Source organism: Saccopteryx leptura, chromosome 13, assembly GCF_036850995.1.
Source record: "Saccopteryx leptura isolate mSacLep1 chromosome 13, mSacLep1_pri_phased_curated, whole genome shotgun sequence".
Classification (NCBI taxonomy): domain Eukaryota; kingdom Metazoa; phylum Chordata; class Mammalia; order Chiroptera; family Emballonuridae; genus Saccopteryx; species Saccopteryx leptura.
In genome coordinates, this window is record NC_089515.1 from 17,987,014 (window position 1) to 18,011,944 (window position 24,931).

The window sequence follows — 24,931 nt, forward strand, 5'->3', positions numbered from 1 at the left end:
AAAATTTATAAAGTCAAGTTACTTCCCTACTTTATAAATCACCATTACTGTGGGACTGGTGGGCTGTTAGAAAATTTTACTACTAACAGAGATACAAAAGTGGGCAGTAGGTATAAAAAGGTTGACTCCCCCTGGGCTAGACTATGTATCCCTGATACACCTCAGTAGAAATGCAGAGGAAGGAGAGATGAGGGTGGGGTCCAGTCTATGGACTGGATTAATTAGGAAAGACCATATGTCAGCTTTTTTTTTTTTTTTTTGTATTTTTCTGAAGCCAGAAACGGGGAGGCAGTCAGACAGACTCCCACATGTGCCCTACCGGGATCCACCTGGCACGCCCACCAGGGGGCGATGCTCTCCCCATCTGGGGCGTAGCTCTGTTGCAACCAGAGCCATTCTAGCACCTGAGGCAGAGGTCACAGAGCCATCCTCAGCGCCTGGGCCAACTTTGCTCCAATGGAGCCTTGGCTGCGGGAGGGGAAGAGAGAGACAGAGAGGAAGGAGAGGGGGAGGGGTGGAGAAGCAGATGGGTGCTTCTCCTGTGTGCCCTGGCCGGGAATCGAACCCAGGACTCCTGCATGCCAGGCCAACACTCTACCACTGAGCCAACCGGCCAGGGCCAGCTTTCTTGACTTCCAATAAATTTAAGAATCACAGAGTGTCGGGGCTGCAAGGAAACAGAGATTGGAAAATGTGGGCTCACCAGAGTGAAGGTCTTCCTCCTGCAGGCCTCACAGCTGGCGAAAGGCAGACTCCATACTAGAACTTCAGGGCCCAGGTCCGTGTGCTTTTTCATGGGCAGGCCAAGCATGGTGACATGTCTTCCTTTGATCATAAAGTAGAGATCTGAGCACAATGAAAAATAAAAACAGTAAGACAAAACAGAATGCCAATTACAACCCCCAAAGCCCATGACCATTTAATCTGGGCTCACAAACTGTTAGAAGCAGTTATTATAGTCACATTAACTTGTTTGTCTGATGAGCATACAGGGAAATATCCTCTTTTTCCCCCCCCCCAGATGGGACAGATGAAAGTAACATGACTTTCCCTTTGGCACTTTACAAGTCATAGCAAAAGAAAGTAAATAAACATGGGCTCTGTGTTAAATACTTTTCATAAACCACAAGACAAATGGCCACATAGAGCTATAAATTGTAGCCACTTTCTTGTCTCAGTTGCATGAGTTTTCTTCTTCCATTGACTGGTGGGTTAATTGGTTCTACCTCACTTTGCCTGTGGAGAACGCATGGGATTGGGCAGCTAATCAGTAACACTGAAAAAAAAATTAACCAGAGATACATTGATTAAATTGCTCATAATAGAGCTATTACCATCCTGTTTTTCCTATCTACATCCTTACTAGCAAACATAAATGTAAAAATCACTTTCAACTGCCTGCAAAGAGACACACCATTAATCACGATCGATCAAAAGTTCTCTCTACCAAGAAAATGCTTCAAAACATCAACTCTTTGTATCTTACTACAGTAATAACCTGTGAAGAAACTGATGTCATGTGTCCATGTGTCAAAGAAATATAACACTAATTACAATAAATCTCTAGAACACCCTCCAAAGCAAAATATAATCTTCACTACTATCAAGTTTGCTTCCTCCATGTTTTCAATTCTACTAGTGCCAGGCACACCTTGCCAAGTGCTAAAGATGCAAAGAACAAGACGTCATCGCTGCCCTTTAGATGTGATGCCTAGAGGAGCTCTGTTCTAAACACTAATAGTCCAGGATGCTCTTACTAGATGTAAAAATACTAATGGAGAAGAAGAGAGGCGCAAGTTGCTCTGCCTGTGAAAGGTGGTGAGCAGTCATCAGGGCTCCATTGAACTGGACATTTAAAGATACTCATCCAGGTAGGGAAGTGGGGGAAAGCATGAGAGACCAACCAGTAAGGCAAGAAAGAGCAGGCCAGCTTTCTACATGGAGTATGTGCTCAGCACTCAGACCGAGCAGCAGACTGAGGCCATATCATCAAAGGCCTTATATGGTGGGCTAACAACTTCATATTTTAACAGGTTGGTAGAGGCATGTTTAGCATTTCCACAAACTCAATCCAGCAGCCATGTGTGGAAGATGCATCTCAGAGAAGGAACCCCACCCTCAGTCTGTTGCATTAAGCTAGGTGAGACATGACGACAGCTTGGTCTGCAGCATGAAGCAGAGGGAATACATCCAAAAGACTGAGGCAGTCGAGTTAGTCAAATGAGTACTGTATAAGGGGGGTAAGTGAATCCTTTAGCTGAAACTGGAAAGACAGGAAGAGTCTTAGTGTTACAGAATGCAAAAGGAGACGAAGTCAGGCAAAAATATAAATTTTAAAACTTCTTTATAGTCGATTATACATTTTCTTCCTGCCAACAGGCTATGTTCAGAAAATAGTATTTATTCTTTTTCTAAACAAAATAAAAGTCACTAATGGCTTTTGATGTGTTGGAGTAAATAATCACCAATTGTGCCAAGAATTTTTGGAGCATTCAACATAGGAAATGCTTAGTCTTTGTACCTGAGAGGCTCATGCCTCAGCAAGCTCTACTACAGCATGAAAAATATATATCAGAAATCAATTTTTTTTAAAAAACCATGATATCATCGGCAGGAAGTACGGAGGCATTTTTCCATTAGCTTTTAATATGAGGAAAACAAGACTGAGAAGGTGACATTGTTTCACAGTTTCTAATCCAGGTAGCTTCTGCAAGAGGCAGTATCAGATGCCAAAAACAGGAGATGCTGTGGTGTGCTGCCCAGAATTCCCCCTTGAGGACTGAGGTTCTCATTCTCCCACACCTAGGGAGTGTTGGTGGTAGACATTTTCAACGGAATGGCTTCTAGCCCCTTCACAAGGGCAGCTGGCATCCACTAGCTGGTGGTTTGGGGCTGGGGATAAAGCCCAGGCTCCCGTAAGGGGTGTGTGTGAGGAGCATCTCTGAAGGTCCATTCCAGCTCCACAGACCCGAGGATTGACTGCTGACCCCGCTTAGCAGCTCCTCCCCTGCCCAGTGCTGTTCTTTCAGCATTCCTCAACAAACCCACTGCTCAGAAATCTCACAGTAGTTTTTCCTGGAACCCCAACCTATGACACCTACCAGGTCCACAAACAACCTTTCATGAGCCCTAATTATAGAGAATGAGGATGTCATTATGAAAACACATATTAAAGACAGTGGAGTCTGGCCTGGCCTGTGGTGGAGCAGTGGATAGAGCAGGGGTCGGGAACCTATGGCTCGCAAGCCAAATGTGGCTTTTTTGATGGCTGCATCTGGCTTGCAGACAAATCCTTAATAAAAAAAATAATGTTAAAAATATAAAACATTCTCATGTATTACTATCCATTCATTTCCTACCGCTCATGTTCATGGTTGTGGGTGGCTGGAGCCAATCACAACTGTCCTCCGGGACAACACCAAATTTTTTTTTTTAAAGAAAAACCCTTAAAGAGTTTTTATTTATTTATTTACAGAGACAGATGGAGAGTCAGAAAGAGGGATAGCTAGGGACAGACAGACAGGAACAGAGAGAGATGAGAAGCATCAATCATCAGTTTTTCGTTGCAACACATTAGTTGTTCATTGATTGCTTTCTCATATGTGCCTTGACCGTGGGGCTATAGCAGACTGAGTGCGAGTGACCCCTTGCTTAAACCAGGGGCCTTGGGTCCAAGTTGGTGAGTTTTGCTCAAACCAGATGAACCCACGCTCAAGCTGGCGACCTCGGGGTCTCGAACCTGGGTCCTCCGCATCCCAGTCCAACGCTCTATCCCGGTGTTTCCCAATGTGGGGCCCACGTCCCACAGGGGGGCAATTCGATAGTTAAGGGGGGCAATTTGAAAATGGACTCGACACGACTTTAACTCTTTCGCCCCAGGCCATTTAAATGCAATGCTAGATATCGGTGCCAAATTTAACAAAAAATGCAATTCTTAAATAATTGCAGTAAATAATTATTAAGTGTAATTTCGTTTGACGAGACCAAAATATCAACTGGGTGATTGGCGTCGTCAAGTAAACTTCATCCTGGGTTCACCACGGAGCGTGCTATCTGCCGTGGGGAACCCCGGACATTTTAAAAACTCACTAAACAACGCAGTTATTCTCACCTAATTGGCCCCATCGCAACTTCTGTAGTGTTTCACATCATTCAGTTGGTGTTAATTTGAAATAAGTGTCAGTCAAAACTGTTGTAAAAGCTCGTTGATTTAATAAATATACATATATATATTGTATAGATATAATTGGTAAGTATTTGATTTTATTTTTATCAATATTAAACTCTTTATTAAGTACTTCTTGCATCGGGGCTAGAAAGCACTAATATTTTATAAATATTATTGGGGCTATAATAGTGCATGCATGACAATTTTAATTTTAGAAGCATAACTTTCCAGAAAATTTTGTCAAGTGGAAAAAATATAGATACCGGCCCTGGCCGGTTGGCTCAGTGGTAGAGCGTCGGCCTGGCGTGCGGGGGACCCGGGTTCGATTCCCAGCCAGGGCACATAGGAGAAGCGCCCATTTGCTTCTCCACCCCCCCTCCTTCCTCTCTGTCTCTCTCTTCCCCTCCCGCAGCCAAGGCTCCATTGGAGCAAAGATGGCCCAGGCACTGGGGATGGCTCCTTGGCCTCTGCCCCAGGCGCTAGAGTGGCTCTGGTCGCAGCAGAATGACGCCCCGGAGGGGCAGAGCATCGCCCCCTGGTGGGCAGAGCGTCGCCCCTGGTGGGCGTGCTGGGTGGATCCCGGTAGGGCGCATGCGGGAGTCTGTCTGACTGTCTCTCCCCGTTTCCAGCTTCAGAAAAATAAAAGGAAAATAAAATCATAAAAAAAAATATATATATATATATAGATACCTTTTGATTTGCGGTGGTAGTGTAGTAAATGTGTTATATACATTTAAATAAATATGAATTTTTAGTATACGTTTACTCTATGTCACATTGAATATATTTTAACACATATTTTAATATTAGTTTTAAATTGATCTTATTTTTATTTCTTATAGCCCATAGTAAAATGAGTGGTGCAAGCAAGAAAAAAACTCGTCAATATTCGGAGGAATATTTAAAATTTGGGTTCATACCCGCTGTTCACTATGAGCGGATTCCTTTTTGTCTTTTATGCCAGCAATGCTTACCAACGAATCAATGAAACGAGGTCGTCTTGAGGCGCATTTGAAGGCGAAACATAGTGCTCATATTAATTCAGATTTGAGTTACTTTAAAACTTTAAAGAAAAATTTTGAAAAAAGAACATTAAAGTCTCTATTTACTGCTCATACTTCAACTAATAATCGTGTTCTTGAGGCTAGTTATCAAATTTCTTTATTCATCGCTAAAACTGGAGAAAAATCACACTATAGGAGAGAATTTAATAAAACCGTCAACATCAGCATTTCTTAAAACGGTTCTTGAAAAAGATGACAAAGATGTAAAAGCTATGCCACTCAGTGACAATACTGTTAGCAGAAGAATAGACGAAATGAGTGAGGATATTGAAAAACAACTTATTGAAAAGCTGAAAACAAGAAAATTCTCCTTGCAAATGGATGAATCAACTTTGAGAGACAATGAGGCAGTATTGATAACTTACGTAAGATATATTGATAAAGGACATTTTGCTGAAGAAATGTTGTTCTGTAAAAGATTAGAAAGCACCACTACCTCCAAAGATATATATAATAAGCTAAAAACTACTTAGATGTCAATGATATACCAATGAAAAATATAACATCTTGTGCTGCAGATGGTGCTCCCAATATGATGGGCAAGAAAAATGGCTGCTTAAAATTGATGAAAGATGCGAATCCAGAAATGATTCTTGTGCATTGTGTTATTCATAGGGAAAACTTGGTAGCTAAAAACATCTCGCCTGTTCTGAATGAAGTATTACATACAGTAATAAAGTGTGTTAATGCTATTAAAGCTAGTGCCAAATGTGAGCGTCTTTTCAAGCTATTTTGTGAAGACAAAATTAAGACCATGTGAGACTTTTACTTCATACTGAAGTAAGATGGCTATCTAAAGGAAACTGTTTGAAAAGATTTATGGAACTGTTTGATACTCTTAGTGATTTTTTAAGCGACAAACCTGAAATGAAGTATCTGTTAACAATAGATGATAAAGCATTTGTGAGTTATTTAGCCGGTATCTTTGAAAAACTAAATATATTAAATAAGCAACTTCAAGGAACAAATCAAACTCTTGTCGATGCAAAAGCAAAGATATTTGGTTTCATTACCAATATTGAGTTATGTCAGAAACATATTAACAACAAAAACTTTAAACAGTTTCACTGGCTCCAAAAATGTGAAGTAACTGATACCGCTTTACTTGCTATTGTCAGTCATTTGAATATTCTATTGGCTGATTTAAAGAAAGATTTTCTGATTTAAAACAAATTGATTTCCCAACATGGATGATGCAGCCAATGTTAGTGGATTTGTCTGATATATCAAATATGCAGTATCAAGAAGAACTTGCAGAATTGCAAAATGATGAGTCAGTTAAAGCTTTATTTAATATCAAAGGAGTGATGGCATGGCTTTGTGAGGAAACAGAAATCAAATACCCAAATTCAACCAAATGTGCAAGAAAACTATTGCTACCGTTTCCATCTTCATTTTTAGCTGAATGTGGATTTAGTGCTGTAAATGATTTACTGGTAAAAAAAAGAAATCAGCTGGATATAACACAATGTGGAGACTTGAGACTAAAGCTAACCAAATTGGAACCTAATATAAAATCTCTGTGCAGCAAGCATCAAGCACAAGGATCACACTAAATTAAAATAATAAATTAATATAGAAAAATCTGTATTAAAATTATTTGGAATTTAAATTTCTGTTTTTCATTATATGTTTTGAAATTTTACTTACTGTGTTTTGTTAACAATTTCATAGTGATTTCTTCCTAGAACCTATCATTTATGTTTATTAAGTGAACAAATCAATTTTTTAATGTTAAAAATTATGTATGTTACATAGGGGGGGACATAAAAATTTTAGAAAGGTTAAGGTGGGGCATGGCACAAAAAAGGTTGGGAAACACTGCGCTATCCACTGCGCCACTGCCTGGTCAGGCAACACCAAATTTTTATTGGATAATGCATAACGTACACGGGTTGTTGTATGGCTCTCACGGAATTACATTTTAAAATATGTGGCGTTCATGGCTGTCTCAGCCAAAAAGGTTCCCGACCCCTGGGATAGAGCGCCTACCTGGAACACCGACGCCTCTGGTTTGAAACCCTGGGCTTGCCCGGTCAAGGCACATATAACAAGCAACCAATGAACAGCTGGAGTGGAACAACTACTTCTTGTCACCCCCCCCCCTCCTGTTTCTGTAAAATCAATCAGTAATTTTTTTTTGTTAAATATCCACTTTTTAAAATTAACTTATTGTGTTTACATAGATTCTAGTGTCCCCCTAAATACTTCCTCCCCTCCCCTGTGTTTCCCAGTACAGCCACCCCCCCTTCCCATAACACCATTTCCCCTTCTCTCCAGGATTTGCTTTTCTGCTCTCATCCCATCCTATCAGCCTGTCATCCCCTTTCCCTCTGTTCACTTTCCTTCTTTAAAAAAAGAAAAGATAGTGGGTCTTGAACACAATGAGCCACACTTCTAGCTTATTTTTTACAACTAACAACACAGAGATGCAGTAAACAGCACATAAGTGACCTAAAGGACTTTGGGTTTAAGTTATTTTATTAAATGAACCATAGCAAGGACAAAGATGTATATAATATTAAAACCAAGAATAGGATTTGGGAGTTGGGTACAGATGATTATCAGTTCTTCAATCCTGGGATACCATAAACCGTAGTATTTTGGCTGTTTTATCCTGTCTGCCCCCTCCCCCCCCCCCCCCCCCCCACACACACACACTACTTGGCAATGTTCCTTCTCTAAGGCTCTATCACTGAGGGAATAAAAACCCGACATCAAAAGATGCCTGTGTCCCCACTGCCACCTAATGGGTTCTTTGAGCATTAAAGTCTCTATGTTGTAACATTTTTTTCAACCACTGACAATGTATCAATAAAATAGCTAAATGTGACTATATGAAACTATGGGACAATAGTCTTAATGGGGCAAAACTGGATCTCATTTTTGCTTCTGTTAAAAGTCATGTTAATTGTCTCCTTTTTCCTCTTTACGTTTGGGAACGTACCTACCTACCACCTGTTGTTTGATGTAAGTAGCCCTTAAAAAATGGTTCTATTCTTCACTGTGCAATAAAAGAGATGTGGAATTTTCCAGGATTTTCCTGCAATAAATAAACTCTTTCTAGGATAAATAAATAAACTGGTGACATGAACATGCGGGTGGGAAACACCCAGATAAGGAGGGTACTTTCGGGGGCTGTGATGCAGATGCATCCAATTAACTCTGGGTTTAAAAAACCATCTTAAGACTACTGCTGGAGGCTGTTATATGAGAAAGCCAAACAGGGCCAAAAAATGAAAAAAGTTCCTATCACATCAGCGCCCAGCCCACTGCAGTCTCTCCTGTATGTGGGGAAGTCACAGTCATTCTTTCTCATGCTTTCCTTCCTGGCCTTCAAAGAGATCCTGTGACTGCTTCAGCCTCCACTGCCCACATCTTCCTGCTAAGCCTTGACCCATCTGGCTTTTTACAGCCTTTTGTTTCTGACAACCACACAGGCTTTTCTAATTTTCCATATGACTTGAGTTGCTGAACCATGGCTAGCTCCTCGAGTTCCTTCTCAACTATCAGCGACTTTCTCCCACCATTCTACGCTCTCACAATACCCCTCAAAACTATTCTAGCTAAACACACTTTTCTCCGTCTTTTTATTTTTACAAATTTGAAACATCCTGAAAAATAGAAAGACTAGTACAATGAACACATATATCCTTCCACAATGACTGTTAACATTTTGCCACACTTTAATTCTTTCTCTCCCTATATATTATAACTGAATACCTGAGCATTCTCCTAAGTAGCCTACATAAATTTCACACCTAACAGAATTAACAATAATTCAATATCATCTAATATCCAGCTTATATGCAAATTTCCTGAAGTCCTCAAAATTTCTTTCATAGCTTTATTTTTCCAAACCCAGACTCAATCAAGATTTACCCACTGCTTGGTTTGGTGGGGTGAACACACAATACAGTGTACAGAGATGTGCTGTAGAATTGGGCACCTGAAACCTGAATAATTATGTTAACTAGTGTCACCCCGAAAAAAATTCAATTAAAAAAAGAGATTTCCCACTGCATTTAATTGATACATCTTTTGTCTCAATCTAGAACAGTCTTCAATTATTTCTAATGACATTGACTTTTAAAGAATTTAGGCCAGTTTTCTTATGGAATGTCTCACACTGTGGATCTGAGTTCTCCCTCAGGTCATTTTACTTGTTCCTCTATCCCTGTATTTCCTGTAAACTGGAAGATGGGCCAAAAGGCTTGAATGTATTAAGGTTAAGTATTTTTGACAAAGTTCCTTCATAGGAGATGCTATTAAGTCATGCTACATCAAATCAAGAGGCTTATAAAATCAGGTTGTTCCAATGTTAGTGGTGGTAAGTCTGATCACTAGGTTAAGTTGGTGACTGCTGAATTTCTTCATTATAAAGTAAATCTTGCCCTTTGTAATTATTTAGTAATCTGTGTGGTGATACTCTGACACTGTGAAAACATATTCCTTTTCCCTACCTCCTTTTACCAGATAGGTTTTAGATTTTGTGAATGACCTTGGCCCAAATCAGTGGAAACTACACATGGTGATTTTTCCAGTTCTATCACTCTACCTACATTTGTTGGCTGGCACATTCTTCTCTGAGGAAAAAACCCTCCCCCACTTTTGATTTTGAGTATCACTCTGGACTCGTGGATTTCAAAAATATCTCCAATGCTTTGATAATATATGAGTCATTGTTTTTAGACCATATTAACTTACATTTGGCTAAGGGAGTCTCCTTTAGCTGATCTGTGAACTTCTGACTTGATCCTATTAGTTTTGGGTACTTCCTTATACATTTCAGGCTCACATTTGTATTGATACTTTCTGGGCCTGAGGCCTGAAATCAAACATTTCTCTGAGAAATGCTATTTCTTTTGTGGGAAATGGTACCTAGATAGTAAGATATGGGCACTCTCCAGTGGGATAACAAAGAAATAAATATATAGAGAGACAAGTTATCAGAGGGCTTCCCCACCCAAAAAACTCTATTTTCTATTTCTATTTCCTCTTCAGAGTTTTAACCTAAAATATGTACTTTATCTGAACTAGACATAAGTTTCAAAATTATACTATCAATAGTACTATTAGCAATACATCTGTTATGTTGTTGTTCTTTTTGCTATCAAAATATATCCCACAAAGAATGTATGTAAGAGTACTATTAAACACCACTTTCAAATAGGTCTAAAGAACTTTGAATGACTGCCATTTCTGATCCTTATAAAGGCTCCAACTATAATCTTTTCCAAACTGAAGGAATCCTTGTTTTCTGTTTTTAGTGGCACTGTTTTCTTCAGTGGTACACATAAAACAGAATAGCTGGAAATGCACATCTTGAGACTAGCAAGGCAATGCAGACTTAAGTGAACAAATCAGGAATGCTATGACTGATAGCACTTGCATTGGTTAGCACCTATTAAAGGTTGTTTTTCGGCCTGACCAGGCGGGGGAGCAGTGGATAGAGCTTCGGACTGGGATGCTGAGGACCCAGGTTTGAGACCCCGAGGTTGCTAGCTTGAGCGCAGGCTCATCTGGTTTGAGCAAAAGCTCACCAGCTTGGACCCAAGGTCGCTGGCTTGAGCAAGGGGTCACTCAGTCGGCTGAAGGTCCGAAAAACTAATGATTGATGCTTCTCATCTCTCTGTCCTTGTCTATTCCACTCTCTGACTCTCTGTCTCTGTAAGAAAAAAAAAAAAAAGGTTGTTTTTCCATCAACCTTAAATGAATGATGCCCTGTAAGAGTCATCCCAGAATATGTTTTCAATGCACTGTACACCAAAATACTCAGTAAGTACAGAAAGCCAGAGCACTACCCTGCAGCGAATCTCCACACAAACATTCAAAATACCCATTATGACAAAATACCTATTATGACTAAAGAGGAAAAAGGGCATAAGCAGTTATTATGACTGTGCACATATCTCTAACTCATCTCCTTAGGCATTTGTCAAGAGAGCAAAAAAAAAAAAAAAAAATGTGGGCAAATCTGGGGCTTCTCTTAGGAAGGAATATAATAAAGGCTAAATTAAAGAATGTAATCTCCTATTTAACCGACATGTATTAGTTTATTGTGCCCTGCCGTGGATGGCACATTTCCAAAGGCAGTTGCTACACTTTAATTTTCTTTCGCAGTTTAAAATTTTTCTTTGAAAGAAAGATACGTTAAGTGAAATAGCTGTATATTCAGTGACAATTTGGAGTCTTTAAATCTTATTTACTACTGGGTTTCAATGAAATAAATGCCAGGTTTTAAGAACTAGAGATTTTAGAAATTTCTCTTTTTGAAGAATAGACATGATTAAATTTGAACGAGAATGTTTTAAAAATCAGACTCTGAAGTAGATTTTGACACTTAAAAGGTGGGAAGCCAGAATACCTATTTGAAGCATCACTTTTAAGTCAAAGCTCATATTTGCTCTATTTTTGTCTTTAATAGCACATAGAGTCATTGTGAAAATTAACTGAGTACATATAAAAATGGTGCCTAGTATACAACGGTAACCATCTCTTTGAGGAAGTAAAATTCAACGTAGATTTTCTTCCCAAATGTAATCTGTGTTGCACAGAGGGAGAGATGAAAAGCAATCATGAAAACAAAAAATAATCAAGATGATAAATCTATACTGGAGCTTATGGTAAATATTTTCCTATTTTCTGAAGTAGGGGGTTCATGAAGAGTTCTTATTTGAAAGATTTTTTACACAACTGTAAAGTTTATTTTATATTCAGGGAAGATATTTCTGGCATTAGTTTTAAAAAGACACAATTAGAATAAGAGCAGTTGTCGAAAACTACATTGAATTTTAAACAAATTTCTACTGTATATTAAGGAAAAGCTCATCATTTCCGGTTTGCCTTCCCCCTTAATATAAGGTACACTGCTGCCCTCTGCAGCATGTTCAATTCTTGCAAATTGCTACTCCAGTCATCACAAACCTGGTTTCTATCTCCGTGGATTATTCCACTCAATACGAGGCTTGTGTGTGTACATAGAGAAGAAAAGGGAAGGCCCTCTAAGAAAAAACAAGCAACAAACCAAGAAAGCACTAAGACAAGATATTGTCACAGTTCAAAAGAGTCCATTTGAGCAAAGGACCTTCTGAAGGTTATAGCAACAAATCCCAATCTCCCAGAAAAGGTTCTTTCCTGGCATTCAGAGTAGCATCTTTGTGTCACAGGTCTTTGTCTTTTTTTAAACTAATTTCATTGGGAAAAAAGTTATATATGTATGGGGGAAAGGGTAAATAATAAAAAGGTAATCAGTGAAAATATCTGGCTTCCACTCCAAATCTCTAGCTAGGTTTGTGTATCCGTTCAGAAGTAATATATTAGAAATGTATACACTTAATGCACATTTCTTTCTAAACATAAACTTTAAGTATTTACACCAGTGTTTCTCACGCAAGACTGTAACTTGTAAATTGTTCCCTATCAAACGAAATTAACCTATATCAAATAGGTTCTAACAAAAGATGTTCTAAGCAAATCAATCTCCAACGGTTCTAACACAATTTAGCTTTTTGTTGCTACGACTCAAGTTTTTATCATCATAAATAGCGGTGGTTCTCAAATTTGAACTGACACCGGTTTCACCTGTAGGGCTTCTGAAAACAAGGTGCTGAGCTCATCTCCAGAGTTTCTGATTCATGTATGGGGTGTTGGACATCTGCATATGTAATACATCACCAGGCGAAGCTGACGGCGCTGCTGGTAAGGGGACACTTTGAGAACTAACCATTAGTACCAACGCTGTATTGAACCCTGTTACTCCCATCTCTCAGCACTGCTCCCCTAAGGAGGCACACGCGATTACTCCCTCGGGAGTCTCAAGAGGGACCAACAACACACACCTCCAAAAGGACGTCCCCAGAACTCCCCGACTCCCAACCGGAAGTGATAAGACGAACCTACATCCGGCACCTGGCGCACGCCAGCTACGCCATTTCCTTCCTACGAAGCCCCGCCCACTCTCCGTTCTCGCCGCAAGGGCGGAGGTCCAGTGGACGCTACGAGTCACGTGACTCGCACGACATCTCGCGAGGGTGTTTAACTTCTCGCGAAACTTCACTCGCCTCTGTCTTTTCCTCCTTCTAGTGCCCGGCTTTTCTCCCCTCCCCCTCGCCGCCGACCGAGTTCTTTTCTGACGAGTTGTCGTGTTGTCGCCGGGGAGATTTCCCCTGTTGCTGTCTTGCCGCCGTCGCCGCTGCCACCCCTGGGATCACTGGCCCCGACCCCTTCCCGGCCGCCTCCGCCCCACACAAGGTAACAAACCCGGTGAGGGAGAGAGGAAGGCCTCGCCGGGCAGCGGCCTCTCCCGAGGCGGAGGAGGCCCGAGGCCGCGGAGCCGGCCGCGCTGGAGAGGCCTGGGCGCCGGCCGAGCGTCAGGAGCCTCGTCCTCGCACCTCGCGTAGGGGCCCCGGGCCGTGGCGGCGAGCGCGGCCCAGCCGGGGCCCGTCGGGTGGGGCGGGGTGGGGACGCCGGGCCTCTGCGGGACGACCGCGGCCGCTCCGGGTGGAGCCTGCCCCGGGCCGGCGGGCCGGGCGTTCGGTCCCCTTGGGAGCTGGTGTGTGAGTGTTGAGGTCTGCGACGGGCGGCCACGGCGCGGCGGGCCCCGGGTCGGCGGGGGGAGAGCAGCCCGGCCGGCTCGCAGCGCCCGGAGCCCTGCCGGGGCCCGCTGCGCCCCGCGTTGGCCTGTCCCCCGAGGGAGGGCCTCGCGTGTCTGACTTGCGGGAGACGGAGCTCCCGCGGGCGCCTGAGGGCCGGGGCGGTGCTGCTCCCCGGGCCGGAGGAAATAGGCCGGCACCGTGTAAGTGGCTGCACCGGAGGCTTTTGCTTGGAGAACAGCGTCTAAACACAGTCATTCATTGAATAGTTTAAGCAGACAGTTATTTGTGTTGTTAATCCAAAAGCCACTTATATTTGGTTTTGGAAATATTTTGGGGGGGCTTCTAAATATATTTTTCGAAGTCTCCACTCTTCCAACAGATTATTGCTTTGGAGGGGTGAAAATATTACAACCTTGTGAATTGAGACCAATATAGTGCCTTATTACAGGAGTTTAAAGGAAATTAGAAATTCTCTTTTCCCCTCATCAATTAGTGTTTTCTGTTTCTTTCTGGATGGGATTTACCTGACATGTTTGGAATCATATGATATGAATCCATTTCTTCTCTGAACTAAGAGTAGAGATGATGTTGAAAAAAACTAAGCAGCAGTGAATTAAAATGAGTTGGGAGCAAACTTTGTAAGGTTAATTCAGGCAGACAGGGAATTATTATTTTATGTTTTTGTTGTTCATTTTTCATGGCCTTACCCTTTTTCCCCTCCAGATGTCAGAGGATCTAGCAAAACAGCTGGCAAGCTACAAAGCTCAACTCCAGCAAGTTGAAGCTGCATTGTCTGGAAATGGAGAAAATGAAGATTTGCTAAAATTAAAGAAAGATTTACAAGTAAGTATGAGAGGACACATAATAGTTACATTTTCAAAAAAGAGTAGCTGTGTTTTTCCAATGATTCATTGCTTAGACTCTGTAGATATCCAGAGCACCCCTTGGAGGTCGTTGACCCCCTGCCTTTGTGTACATGCACATAGGCTTACAGGGCTGGTAGAAGTAGGGTTGCTTCCTCAGAAGTCTGTCAAACTTACTAGAGAAGAGATACATAGAACTTTTACACTGGAAAGTGCTTCTACATTTAAAGACCTGGCAAAGGAAATTTAGTTCCAGAAGTAACTAAAAGGAGAAAAATAAAACCTAATGATTAAGATTCTTTTTAATGCCACAAGAGTCTTTAAAAATGAGAATGTGTCTGTCAGAGCTAGTGGATAACACCTTATATTGAAAACACGTTATAAAAATATCTAAAAGATAATTGTTTTCTGATTAAATGTTATATAACATTTGACCTCATACGAGTAGGTTTTACAGTGTAGTTGTTGATGTGTGTTGAAGTTAAATTGAATCAATGTGAAAGAGACCTTGTTTGTCAAGAGAGAGAGTTCATGGATACGACATCTGCTTTTAAAAACCTGCACTTACAGGGATTGGGGAGGCTTCAAGACAAATAAAGCCATAATATTAATATCTATTGTTTCTCAGAACACTAGGTTGATTAATAAAAACATCACAAGATCTGTAAATACCATTTTTTATCTTAACACATTTGAGAACTTAAAATTTTAAGTCTGATGTTTTGGAAAGTTTTAAAAGATATTTTGATTAGATGATTTTTCTTTACTAATTCAGTACAAAACTTGAATCACCTTTGTCTTATCTAAGTAATCCTTTCCCTCTCTTTATCATCTTTTGCCCATTAAAATTATTAATATTTTAGGGATATTAGAACTGCAAACATGAGAATTTTTTGACATGGGGTTCAGATTCAGGATTCTGAAAGAGCTTATTTGGGCATAATTAATATGTTGAATATTTTCAGGTTCAAAGTCTAGATTTAGGATAAATTTGCATGAAGTTGTGATGGTATATTGTTTTTTAAAACACAGAAAACAGGACCCCTTTTCATTATGGAAGTCATGCCCATGGATTTCAGGGTGCTAGTCAACAAGGAAGAGATGTTTCGGGAGCAGTTTTTCCCACGCCCAGGCCAGCTTTATTCTTGCCTCAGAGAGAGATTCTGGCATGCCCCATCATCTTTTACCAACTTAAAAGCAGTCCTTTTTTTCTTTGAACAAAATGAAGCACTGTGTACAGTGTTGTATATGTTGCTGCCTAGGCAGTGGGAGAAAGGGTCTCTGGAACTGGTCAAGGCAAAGTTGGGAGTCAAGGTTATTATGAGGTCTTTTTTTAATATTTCTAGAATAAATTGCCAGCACCTGGGCAGAATTGCCTTATAATGCCATGGCCTTATATTGACAGGATCCTATAGTAGAAGCACTGTAGGAAGAGATACCTTTGTGATAGGCCCTGGCTCTGTAGTAAGCTTGTAAATGGCTTCAGGTAATAATGCCATGGGGGTCATTTACCTGTAAAATACTCAAATTATCTATAACCATTAAAAGCAGCACTGTACAATAGAACTTTCTGTAATGATGCAAATGTTCTATATCTGCTGTGCGATACTATAGTCACTAGGCACATGGGGCTACTGAACATTTGAAATATGGCTATGGTGGCTAACAATCTGAATTTTTAATTTTTTAAATTAAATTGCCACCTATGACTACTATATTGGATGACACACATTTGGAAGCTTAAGTTCTAACACTTCTGACATGTTTTTCCTGACAAAACTTGATCACTGTTTTCCTCTTACCTGTCATGAAAAAATTTTTTCATTTTGGTTATTAGATTTAGGTGTGTTTTGAACTAAAAAGTAATGAAAGATGAAGGTATCATTTAAGATTAGATAAAATTCTGCAAAGTGTTTGGTATCTGCTTCTTCTACCTAGTAATTGTCTCCATTGACACTAAGTTACACTTTCTATTTAGCATGGGTATAAAACATTTTTTCTTCTCTAATTTCTGGGATATAACTCAGGTCATTGATATTTAATTCTGCCTTTTATATTTGCTGGAAAGTCTGTTTAGACTGATTGAGTTTGTGGCCTCCTTTGTTTTATGTTCCTCTTATGAAATATCCTTATTCTGGTTATGAATTTGCCCTTCCATTTATGAAGAATACTCTTTCTGCATTTTTTTTATTGACTTCCATTTTGCCAGAAAGGCTTCCATTTTTATCTCTTTATATACTATGTTTCCTAGAGTCAAGTTACTCAGCAGGCAGCAAATTGATCTGAAGTTCTAATTGCTTTTCTTTTTTTCACTCAAAAAAGTGGGTATAGTAAAATCCAGGCTAGCTAGCTGATTAGCTCCCCAGGCAGTCTATGATCATCATAAAAATAGTCAATATATTAAGCTGTTTTGCTGAATAAAACTGGTTCTAAAGGAGGCAGGGGTCAAGTCACTTGTCTCATATATTACAGTGGCTCTCTGCATCCCCGAAACGCCTTCCTTCAGTAAGCAGAGTGCTTGAGTGCATCCCCTTTGACCTGCTGATATATAGATCACAACATCTGATGCTTCCTGGAATTGCCGATTACTGTAACTGCTGCCCATCTGTCAATGAAGGAGCAGTTTCAGAACTCAGACTTGGGGGAGGAAAAGTAATTAATGGTATGTACCTTTAAGAACCCCCTCATACATAAAATAGTTTAATATTTTGGTCCGTATGCACATGTGAAGAAAAAAATTCAGAAGGGTCTTTATAGTTTGTTGGGAGGGGCCTGTAAAATATGGCAAAGTAAAAGGACAATTAGGGATAAGTGCTGTAGATTTTTTTAAAAAGGCATTTTCAGTGCTGGGCTCTGAAAGTTCTTTACAACATAATAGCTTTTAAGGGCCCTTTTCTTTGGTGAAAATGTTTCCTTATGAAAATATAGTAGGAAGAATTTAATCCTAAGAGTAGTAGCATTCTAAATCTGCAACCTACAAATGTAGAATTCCTGTTTGTACTTTAGTAGGTAAATGATCCGTAGTTAGGTGGAATTTTTTAATGATAGAGATTGTATGGTCTCTTGAGTCAGGCTTACATTAGATTACATTCCTGACCTTAGAAGTGGTTCATTTAAAGCAAGACAGGATAATTTTCTTTGTATGGTACATGATATATGTATTTGGAAGTTCTTTGCTTTATTTGCAAAGGATCATCTAATTAAAAGGTATTTGAATATAGCTGGTTGGCACCTAATAAAACTTCATTAAAGATACTATACTGAATTTTTAACTCAGGTCTGAGTCTTGTAGTTTTTATTCACAAAAAATTTTAATTTATAAAACTGACCTTTCTGCAAGGGCTTAATACTCCCCCCCCCCCCCCAATAAGGCTCAAATATTAGTTTTTCAGAAATAGCCAGGAAGATTTAGAATCTTGGGCAAGAGGTAATATTTAACTTCCTTGGCTACTGAACCAGAACTACTATTTCTAAAACCTCAATGGGAGCCAGAAGAAACTCAGTACAGAGTTTACCTTGGTAATTTTTCTCCCAAAATACACAATGGAATGTTTTAAAGTAACTTATATGCAGTAGTGGGGGAACTAGTATGTAGGTTTTTAAATCAGATAAGATGATTCATAATATGGGTCTTCATTAGAGTAAAAATGTAGCAGATAGGTAGCAGATCTATCAGTTTGTCCTGTTTAAGTTTTTTAACCAGCCCTACCAGATACCTTTGAATGAAGCCCATAAGTATAAGCCTGAATTACAAAAGATACTTGCCACACAGAAAGATATCACTTGCCTGTGTGTGTTAACATTTATTTTTTCCTTTTAAATGAAACTATGCTAATGTGCTTAACATTAAGGTATTGGGATATTTTAATTCTAATCTGCTTGCCTGGATGAGGTAAGCTTTAGAATAAATGAAGAAGAAAATGAATGGCTTTTTATATATGCCTGCTGTGTTTTATTAGAAATATGTATGAGTAGAAACATTTTTATTACTATATAATAAGGCTGCTTTAAGTGTTTTGGGGTTTGGGAGGTATGGGTCATGTTGGCTAGGTAGTTAATAGTACTGTAATGCCCTGTAAAATTAACATAAAAGTGATCTTGACTAGCTCAGTCCGTCGTGATTACTTCTCATCTTCACAGAGAAATTCAGCTAAAATTGACACTTGGAAATAATGCAGGGTATAAGCTCAAGTCTACCCTATTTCTATTAGTATTCAATGTTAATTAGGTTGAAAAGCAACTGTCTATTTAAATGCCTGCTCCACCACTGTTTAAAATACTGTGTCTCAGTTTCTGCATGGGAGTAATCACAGTACCTACATCATAATATTGTTATGAACTGCAGATAAATGTGTAGAGTACTTAATAAGTGCTATATGATGAGAAGAGCTGTCATCATCAAAAAATGAAAGAAGTTGCTTGCTGAAAATAGATGACAATGTGAATTATAAAAATAATGCTATGGTTTTTTTTCCTTTTTAGGAAGTTATAGAACTAACCAAAGACCTTCTGTCAACTCAACCTTCAGAAGCTCTTACAAGTTCAGACTGTTTTGCTTCCACTCAGCCGACTCATTCGTGGAAAGTCGGGGACAAGTGTATGGCAGTCTGGAGTGAAGATGGACAGTAAGTGTAGAAAAACTAACTATAACATGCAATAATAAAATGCAATGGTAAGATGTTTTTATTCAGTTTGAACTACCCTGTTTTACTCTTTCTATAGAGCCAACATGGTTAATAAAGCCAATTTGATTCTTGGGTGGTTACCATTATTACAGTTTAGTTTTTAGTTTTGGATTAAATTTGGGGGCAGAAAAATAGCTAATAATCTAGAGGAAAGAAAATTGAAAACAGAGGAAAATGATTATTTTTTTAAATAATCTAAATTTATTCTTCCTCAAATTGAAAATTGAGAAAATGGTTCACTGTCTTAGATGTCTGTGAAGTGTATGCACTGAAATTATTCCTTTAAGAAATACCTTTTCTCCAAGATGCTGACGAAAGCACATTTAATAGACATGCAAGAGACTTGGCTGGCAGTGTATTAATTAGGACTTCCTTTTAGGACAGCAGAGGGCTAACTCCAACCACTCTTGCCTTATGTTTACCAAAGGGCCATTTGATTACAGAACTTTCATTTTAAACACATGTAATAGTTGAATCACTGCAGTATAAGTCTTGTAGGCCGAGTACTAAACCTTTACTCACCTGCTTACAGCCATGATATCTTTACAGGTGTTATGAAGCGGAGATTGAGGAGATAGATGAAGAAAACGGCACCGCTGCAATCACCTTTGCTGGCTATGGCAATGCTGAAGTGACTCCGCTGTTGAACCTCAAGCCTGTAGAAGAAGGAAGGAAGGCAAAGGAGGACAGTGGCAACAAACCCATGTCAAAGTAAGTGACTCTTCAGCATTTTAAGTGTAATCTCCATTTGGCTATTTGAGGTGGTCTGTAGAATCTGTGCAGGCTAGTTCAGGATGAAAAGGTTATAATACTGTTTACCATTATTTTGGAGATTAGCAATATAAGGTCATTCTCTAGGTAAGGTGAGGACATTTAGGTTTCCACTTACACATTTAGTAAATATTTATCACTAACCCAAATGCTAAGGTTCCACAACAGTGAAGACCCACGTGGGCATTGCCCTGACTGAGTTTCTAGTTTAGACAACAAAATGCATAATTAAAGAAGAACTTCCAGTAGTAGAGTATAGAAGTTATGAAGGAAACCTAATGGATACTTTAAGAAACAAAGAAAAGATACCTAAATTGCACTTAGTCATTACATATGTCTTTGAGAAAATAACATCTGAACTGAGATTTGAAAAGAAAGAGCCAAGTTAACAAACTAGAAGGTGTGCTTTTGAGCAAGCTTCTTGTCTTCTGTTTCTCATCTGTAGAACAGGGACAGTAGTGTGTACATTATGGGGCTGTGAAGATAAAACGACAGCGTTAATACAGCTTGTAGCATTTGTCTTGCCATGTAGGAAGAGTTCATTCAGTGTATACTTTTCAAACGAAAATAAGGTAGGAACATAGAGGTAACAAGAAGTTTCTATGGTAAAATCTTGGGGCTTAAGGGTGCTTGGTTTCACAAGAGAAGTGGTAAGAGAGGTAGTGGCATATTATAAAAAGCTTGAAAGCCACTGATGCATTTCAAGTAGAGGCGAGATGTGATCAGATTGGAGTCTTCCAGTAATCACTGGCAGCCGACTGAAGGCTGCGACTGCTATGATCCAGGTGGCCTGAACCCAGGGAGTGTAGAGTGGAGATGGCAAAGTATACAGTTTGAAGGTATTTATGAGGCAGAATTAACAATACTTTGGTTAACTTCTGCACGTTTGGGATTTCTCAAGAGTTTTCAAAACTTAAGTTGCTACATAAACATACTTGAATTTAAGAAGAGTGTCCTCTATTAAAATAACATTTAAGCATCTCAATAAGAAAATCAGGTTGCAGAACATCTCTATTTTTAGTTTTTGACATCTGTGTAAAAAGCCACATTAAACTTCATAGTGGTAATTATATGATATAGGGGAGTCTGGATCTTATTGCCTCTTTTTAAAGACCTCTTTTCTTTATCCTTTTTTTGGTGAGAAGGCAGTGTTAACTGAGCAGAACTTACTGTTAGAGCTTTAGGATCTGATCCTATTCACTGTTTTTGGAAAACCCCAGTTTTTAAGAATTATTAGCTATGATTTGATAGAAGGTTTAGGCATTTGCTGACACTCATCTTATTTCTAAAACACAATTGGCAAAAGTTGTGTAAATTTCAGGTAGAGAGTCATAGTTGAAATATTTTATTTAAATTGGAAACAGGGTACAGTTATGTTTGAGTTTCCAAGGATGCTATGTTTCAAGTTACATTTATTAGTAGTGCTGGGTGATTGGCTTTGATGTTAGTGATTTTATCCGTGGGAAGAAGAATGTGTAAGTTTATTAGTTTTTCATCTGTTTTGTTGTTTGCACTGCTAAACATCCCCAAGGAAGTCATCTTTTAAATCTTATGAGTTGACATTTGGTTGGCATATCCACACAGAAAAGAAATGATTGCCCAGCAGCGTGAATATAAAAAGAAGAAAGCTTTGAAAAAAGCACAGAGAATAAAAGAACTTGAGCAGGAGAGAGAGGACCAGAAGGTGAAGTGGCAACAGTTCAACAACAGAGCCTATTCTAAAAACAAAAAAGGCCAGGTTAGTAAATCCTTTCATGATACTTTGTAAATTTGAAAAGTACAACTGCCCAATATCGGAAGCTAAGCAGGGTTGGGCCTGGTTAATACTTGGATGGGAGATCGCTTGGGAATACCGAGTACTGTAGGACGTGTGAAAAATACAACTGTCAATAAAATAATTTTAAAATGACAATGAAAAGGAGATCATACTATAGATTTTTAAAAATACAGAACTGGATCTTAAATTCAGAATTTCTTAAATTCCTCTTCAATCTTCAGTTTGGCTTATTGGGAAAAAATCTTTATTAGCCTGTGTGAATGATTTTATATCAGGAATTATAAAAGATCTGGGGTTTTTTTCCTTCTATAAACTGAACTTTGAAAAATTATTTACTATCTTACCACGTAGAAGGAAGTGTGTTGAAAGGTACCTGCTTTGTTAACATGTCTTGTGCTGGACATTACTGGTAGATTTTATTTAAAAGAGCACTTGGTTTTCGTTGATGTACTTTTTCTTCTAAGTATACTTTGTAAATTTTTTATGCTATCAGAACTAATCAAGAATGGTTTCTGCTTTGTTCCCCATAGGTAAAGAGGAGTATTTTTGCTTCACCTGAGAGTGTAACTGGCAAAGTTGGAGTAGGAACTTGTGGAATTGCTGATAAACCTATGACACAATATCAAGATACCTCTAAATATAATGTCAGGCATTTGATGCCTCAGTAATCAGAAAAACTGTTGGATTTCATCTCTGCAGGGCTTTACATTTACCTTTTTATCCTTATATTTTTCTAAAGGTAAATTATTTGTTAGGTGAGTAAGGAAGATACCATTGTCGTCATTGTTCGACTTCAATAGAATGAAACTTGAAGAAATTGCATTTGATAACTGCTATTCATTTACCTTTCTTCATTACTACTACCACAGTTTCCCCAAAGTTTATTGGATAAAGCAACTTTCTAGATAGATGCTGCTTAAGGAAAGCACTTAGATGAATTGTTGATTTTCCTAATATCAGGCCCCCACTTAACGGATGGCATATCCTTTTTTGTAAAGTCTTAACCTGGAACTTTCAGTACCTTTGAACTTGCCACATATTATTCTAGCAGTTCACTGGAACATCAAGGCAAATCACCGAACTTCTACAGAGATCTCTTTTTTTCTTACATTCAACTTAAACTTAGCTGTTGGCCAATTAAGCCTGAAAATAGGTTAATTGCAAATGGCTGTCTTGTCTGAGGTTTTTCCTTTAATAACTTGTTTCCTAAGCCTATTAGACCATCTCTGAAATTGATCCAGCTCTTATTTTTTTTGCTGAGTTTTAGTTTTATGTAAGAAACTATGTTTAGGGCCAGCTATCTTTTCTAGGTTGTTTTTTTTTTTTTTTTGTATGTTTGCTTTTTCCTGTGTTGGTTTTTCATGGTAGTGGTACCTTTTTTTTTTTTTTTTTTTTTGGATGTGAAATGTTTATATGAGAAAACAAAAAGCTGATGTATAGCCCTGTATACAGTGTAGATACTATTTTTGTAAAAAAAAAAAAAAAAAGAACCAAGGCTAAATTAATGAACAAGAGTACTGAATGTTTCATCATTAAATATTTACTGTATTTCTTGTGCATTAATCTGACCATAATTTCCCTGTATATTATGTTCATGTAGCTGAGTCTGTAATTTTTGTTAACTATGTAGATCAAGTTGTCAGCATTTGCTGGTGTAAGTGAACATCACAGTTATACTGAGTTGAGTTTAAGCCAAATATATGCATAGGAAAGGGTCTTCCTATTAATGGAAGATAGTGATTTTTAAGATGTGTTAATTTCAGTTTTTGTATGTTTGACTTTTATTAAATAAAGTGTTTTTAAAATCTCTAGGGTGTGTTATCAGAAAGGTAAAGTCTTAGCTGCTAGCTTGATAATGATTAGACCTCGATGTACTTGTATACATCATTTCCACAGAAGAGAATGAAATGAGAGTGAGAAAGGTCTCAAGTAAATCCTTATGTACCCCCCCCTTCCATTCAACATAAATTGGATTCTAAAGGGCAAACCAGTTTTAGTTTAAGGACTTGTGCTTTATTTTATAGAGTTGTTTGTCAGATTTTTGGTATAAGGGGAAAATGAAAATTTTTGTTTCACAAATTTTAATACATACGTATTTTTTTGGATCAATTGAAACTTTTAGGATAGTGGTGAGAGGTAGAATTTTTCATCTCGCCCCTCTACCTCCCAACCCAGGAGATTACTCTTACTTCCTTTAATTTATGGCCACAGGTTAGAGCACGAAGGATATAATAAATGAAGTATTTTTTAAATATAAGGTACAAATTACAGTAGATAAAAGCCACTTAGCCTGAAAAACGTCTAATGCTCTTGTTGCTAGTTGTAATATACTAATAATAGTATCCTTAAAGGACTGCAATGGAACCCTGTTAATTAAAAAGCACAGGACAGACACTTGGTGTAACTGAGGAACCACACAAAATGGTTTTTAGTGAGATTACCTTGGTATGTTATTCATCTGGTATTTGTGTGGGTAAGACTCTTGTGTTGAGATTTGTACCTCATTTGACCCTATGGGCCTTCCTTTCTGCACATTAACTTTTTTGGAGGGCTTTGTAAGTAGGATAAAGAGAGGAGTAAAAGGTAACTGTATTCCATAAAATATTTTTTTTTAAATAGGCATATGTGGCAGGAGGTCAGTTGCCTTTGTGTCAAAGACCTAAATGTGGCTCTTTGAAAAGGCCTGTGTGATAGGATGATGATAGTAGTATCTTTGGACTAACCTAAACACTGGGGTGCTGTCTTATGTAATGTTAAATTTGAGAAGATGCTTAATGAGAAGCATCTCATGATGCCAGTGGTATTTTACAAATGAAGGTGGTTAAGCTTTCAATATTCTGAAACCAAGTATCACGCTTGGCCTTATGAAACTGTTATAAAATGTACTGTAGAGTTCCCTCTATGAAGGGAGACTTAATGAGCTCAGTAACTGACAGATTGAGTCATTTAGTCATTTAAGGCCAAGTATCTGTGGTTGCGTGCATCTTCTTAAAACTTGACATTTGC

At 38.8% G+C, this 24,931-nt stretch overlaps 1 protein-coding gene and 1 long non-coding RNA gene across 2 annotated transcripts in view; one reads left to right on the forward strand and one right to left on the reverse strand.

Moving 5' to 3' along the window:
* LOC136384611 (uncharacterized) overlaps positions 1 to 14,613 on the reverse strand; it is a 46,611-nt gene extending 31,998 nt beyond the window's left edge. Inside the window, exons 1-2 of the long non-coding RNA XR_010747623.1 lie at positions 14,537 to 14,613; positions 704 to 846 (exon numbers count right to left, since the gene is read on the reverse strand). This is a non-coding gene — a long non-coding RNA (uncharacterized lncRNA). The remainder of the gene's footprint in view (positions 1 to 703; positions 847 to 14,536) is intronic.
* On the forward strand, positions 13,306 to 23,734 carry SMNDC1 (survival motor neuron domain containing 1). Its single transcript, XM_066354991.1, has 6 exons — positions 13,306 to 13,485; positions 14,553 to 14,672; positions 19,175 to 19,317; positions 19,927 to 20,088; positions 21,733 to 21,886; positions 22,456 to 23,734. The coding sequence occupies exons 2-6, from the start codon at positions 14,553 to 14,555 to the stop codon at positions 22,591 to 22,593; spliced, it is 717 nt and encodes a 238-aa protein (XP_066211088.1). The 5' UTR covers positions 13,306 to 13,485; the 3' UTR covers positions 22,594 to 23,734.
* Positions 23,735 to 24,931: the final 1,197 nt, after the last annotated feature.

What these genes read in the sequence shown, in the direction of transcription:
- SMNDC1 (XM_066354991.1), top strand. Translation starts at nt 14,553, where the DNA reads ATGTCAGAGGATCTAGCAAAACAGCTGGCAAGCTACAAAGCTCAACTC. An exon ending in AATTAAAGAAAGATTTACAA is followed by an intron (nt 14,673 to 19,174) that starts GTAAGTATGAGA and finishes TTTCCTTTTTAG; the next exon opens with GAAGTTATAGAACTAACCAA. An exon ending in GGCAACAAACCCATGTCAAA is followed by an intron (nt 20,089 to 21,732) that starts GTAAGTGACTCT and finishes ATATCCACACAG; the next exon opens with AAAAGAAATGATTGCCCAGC.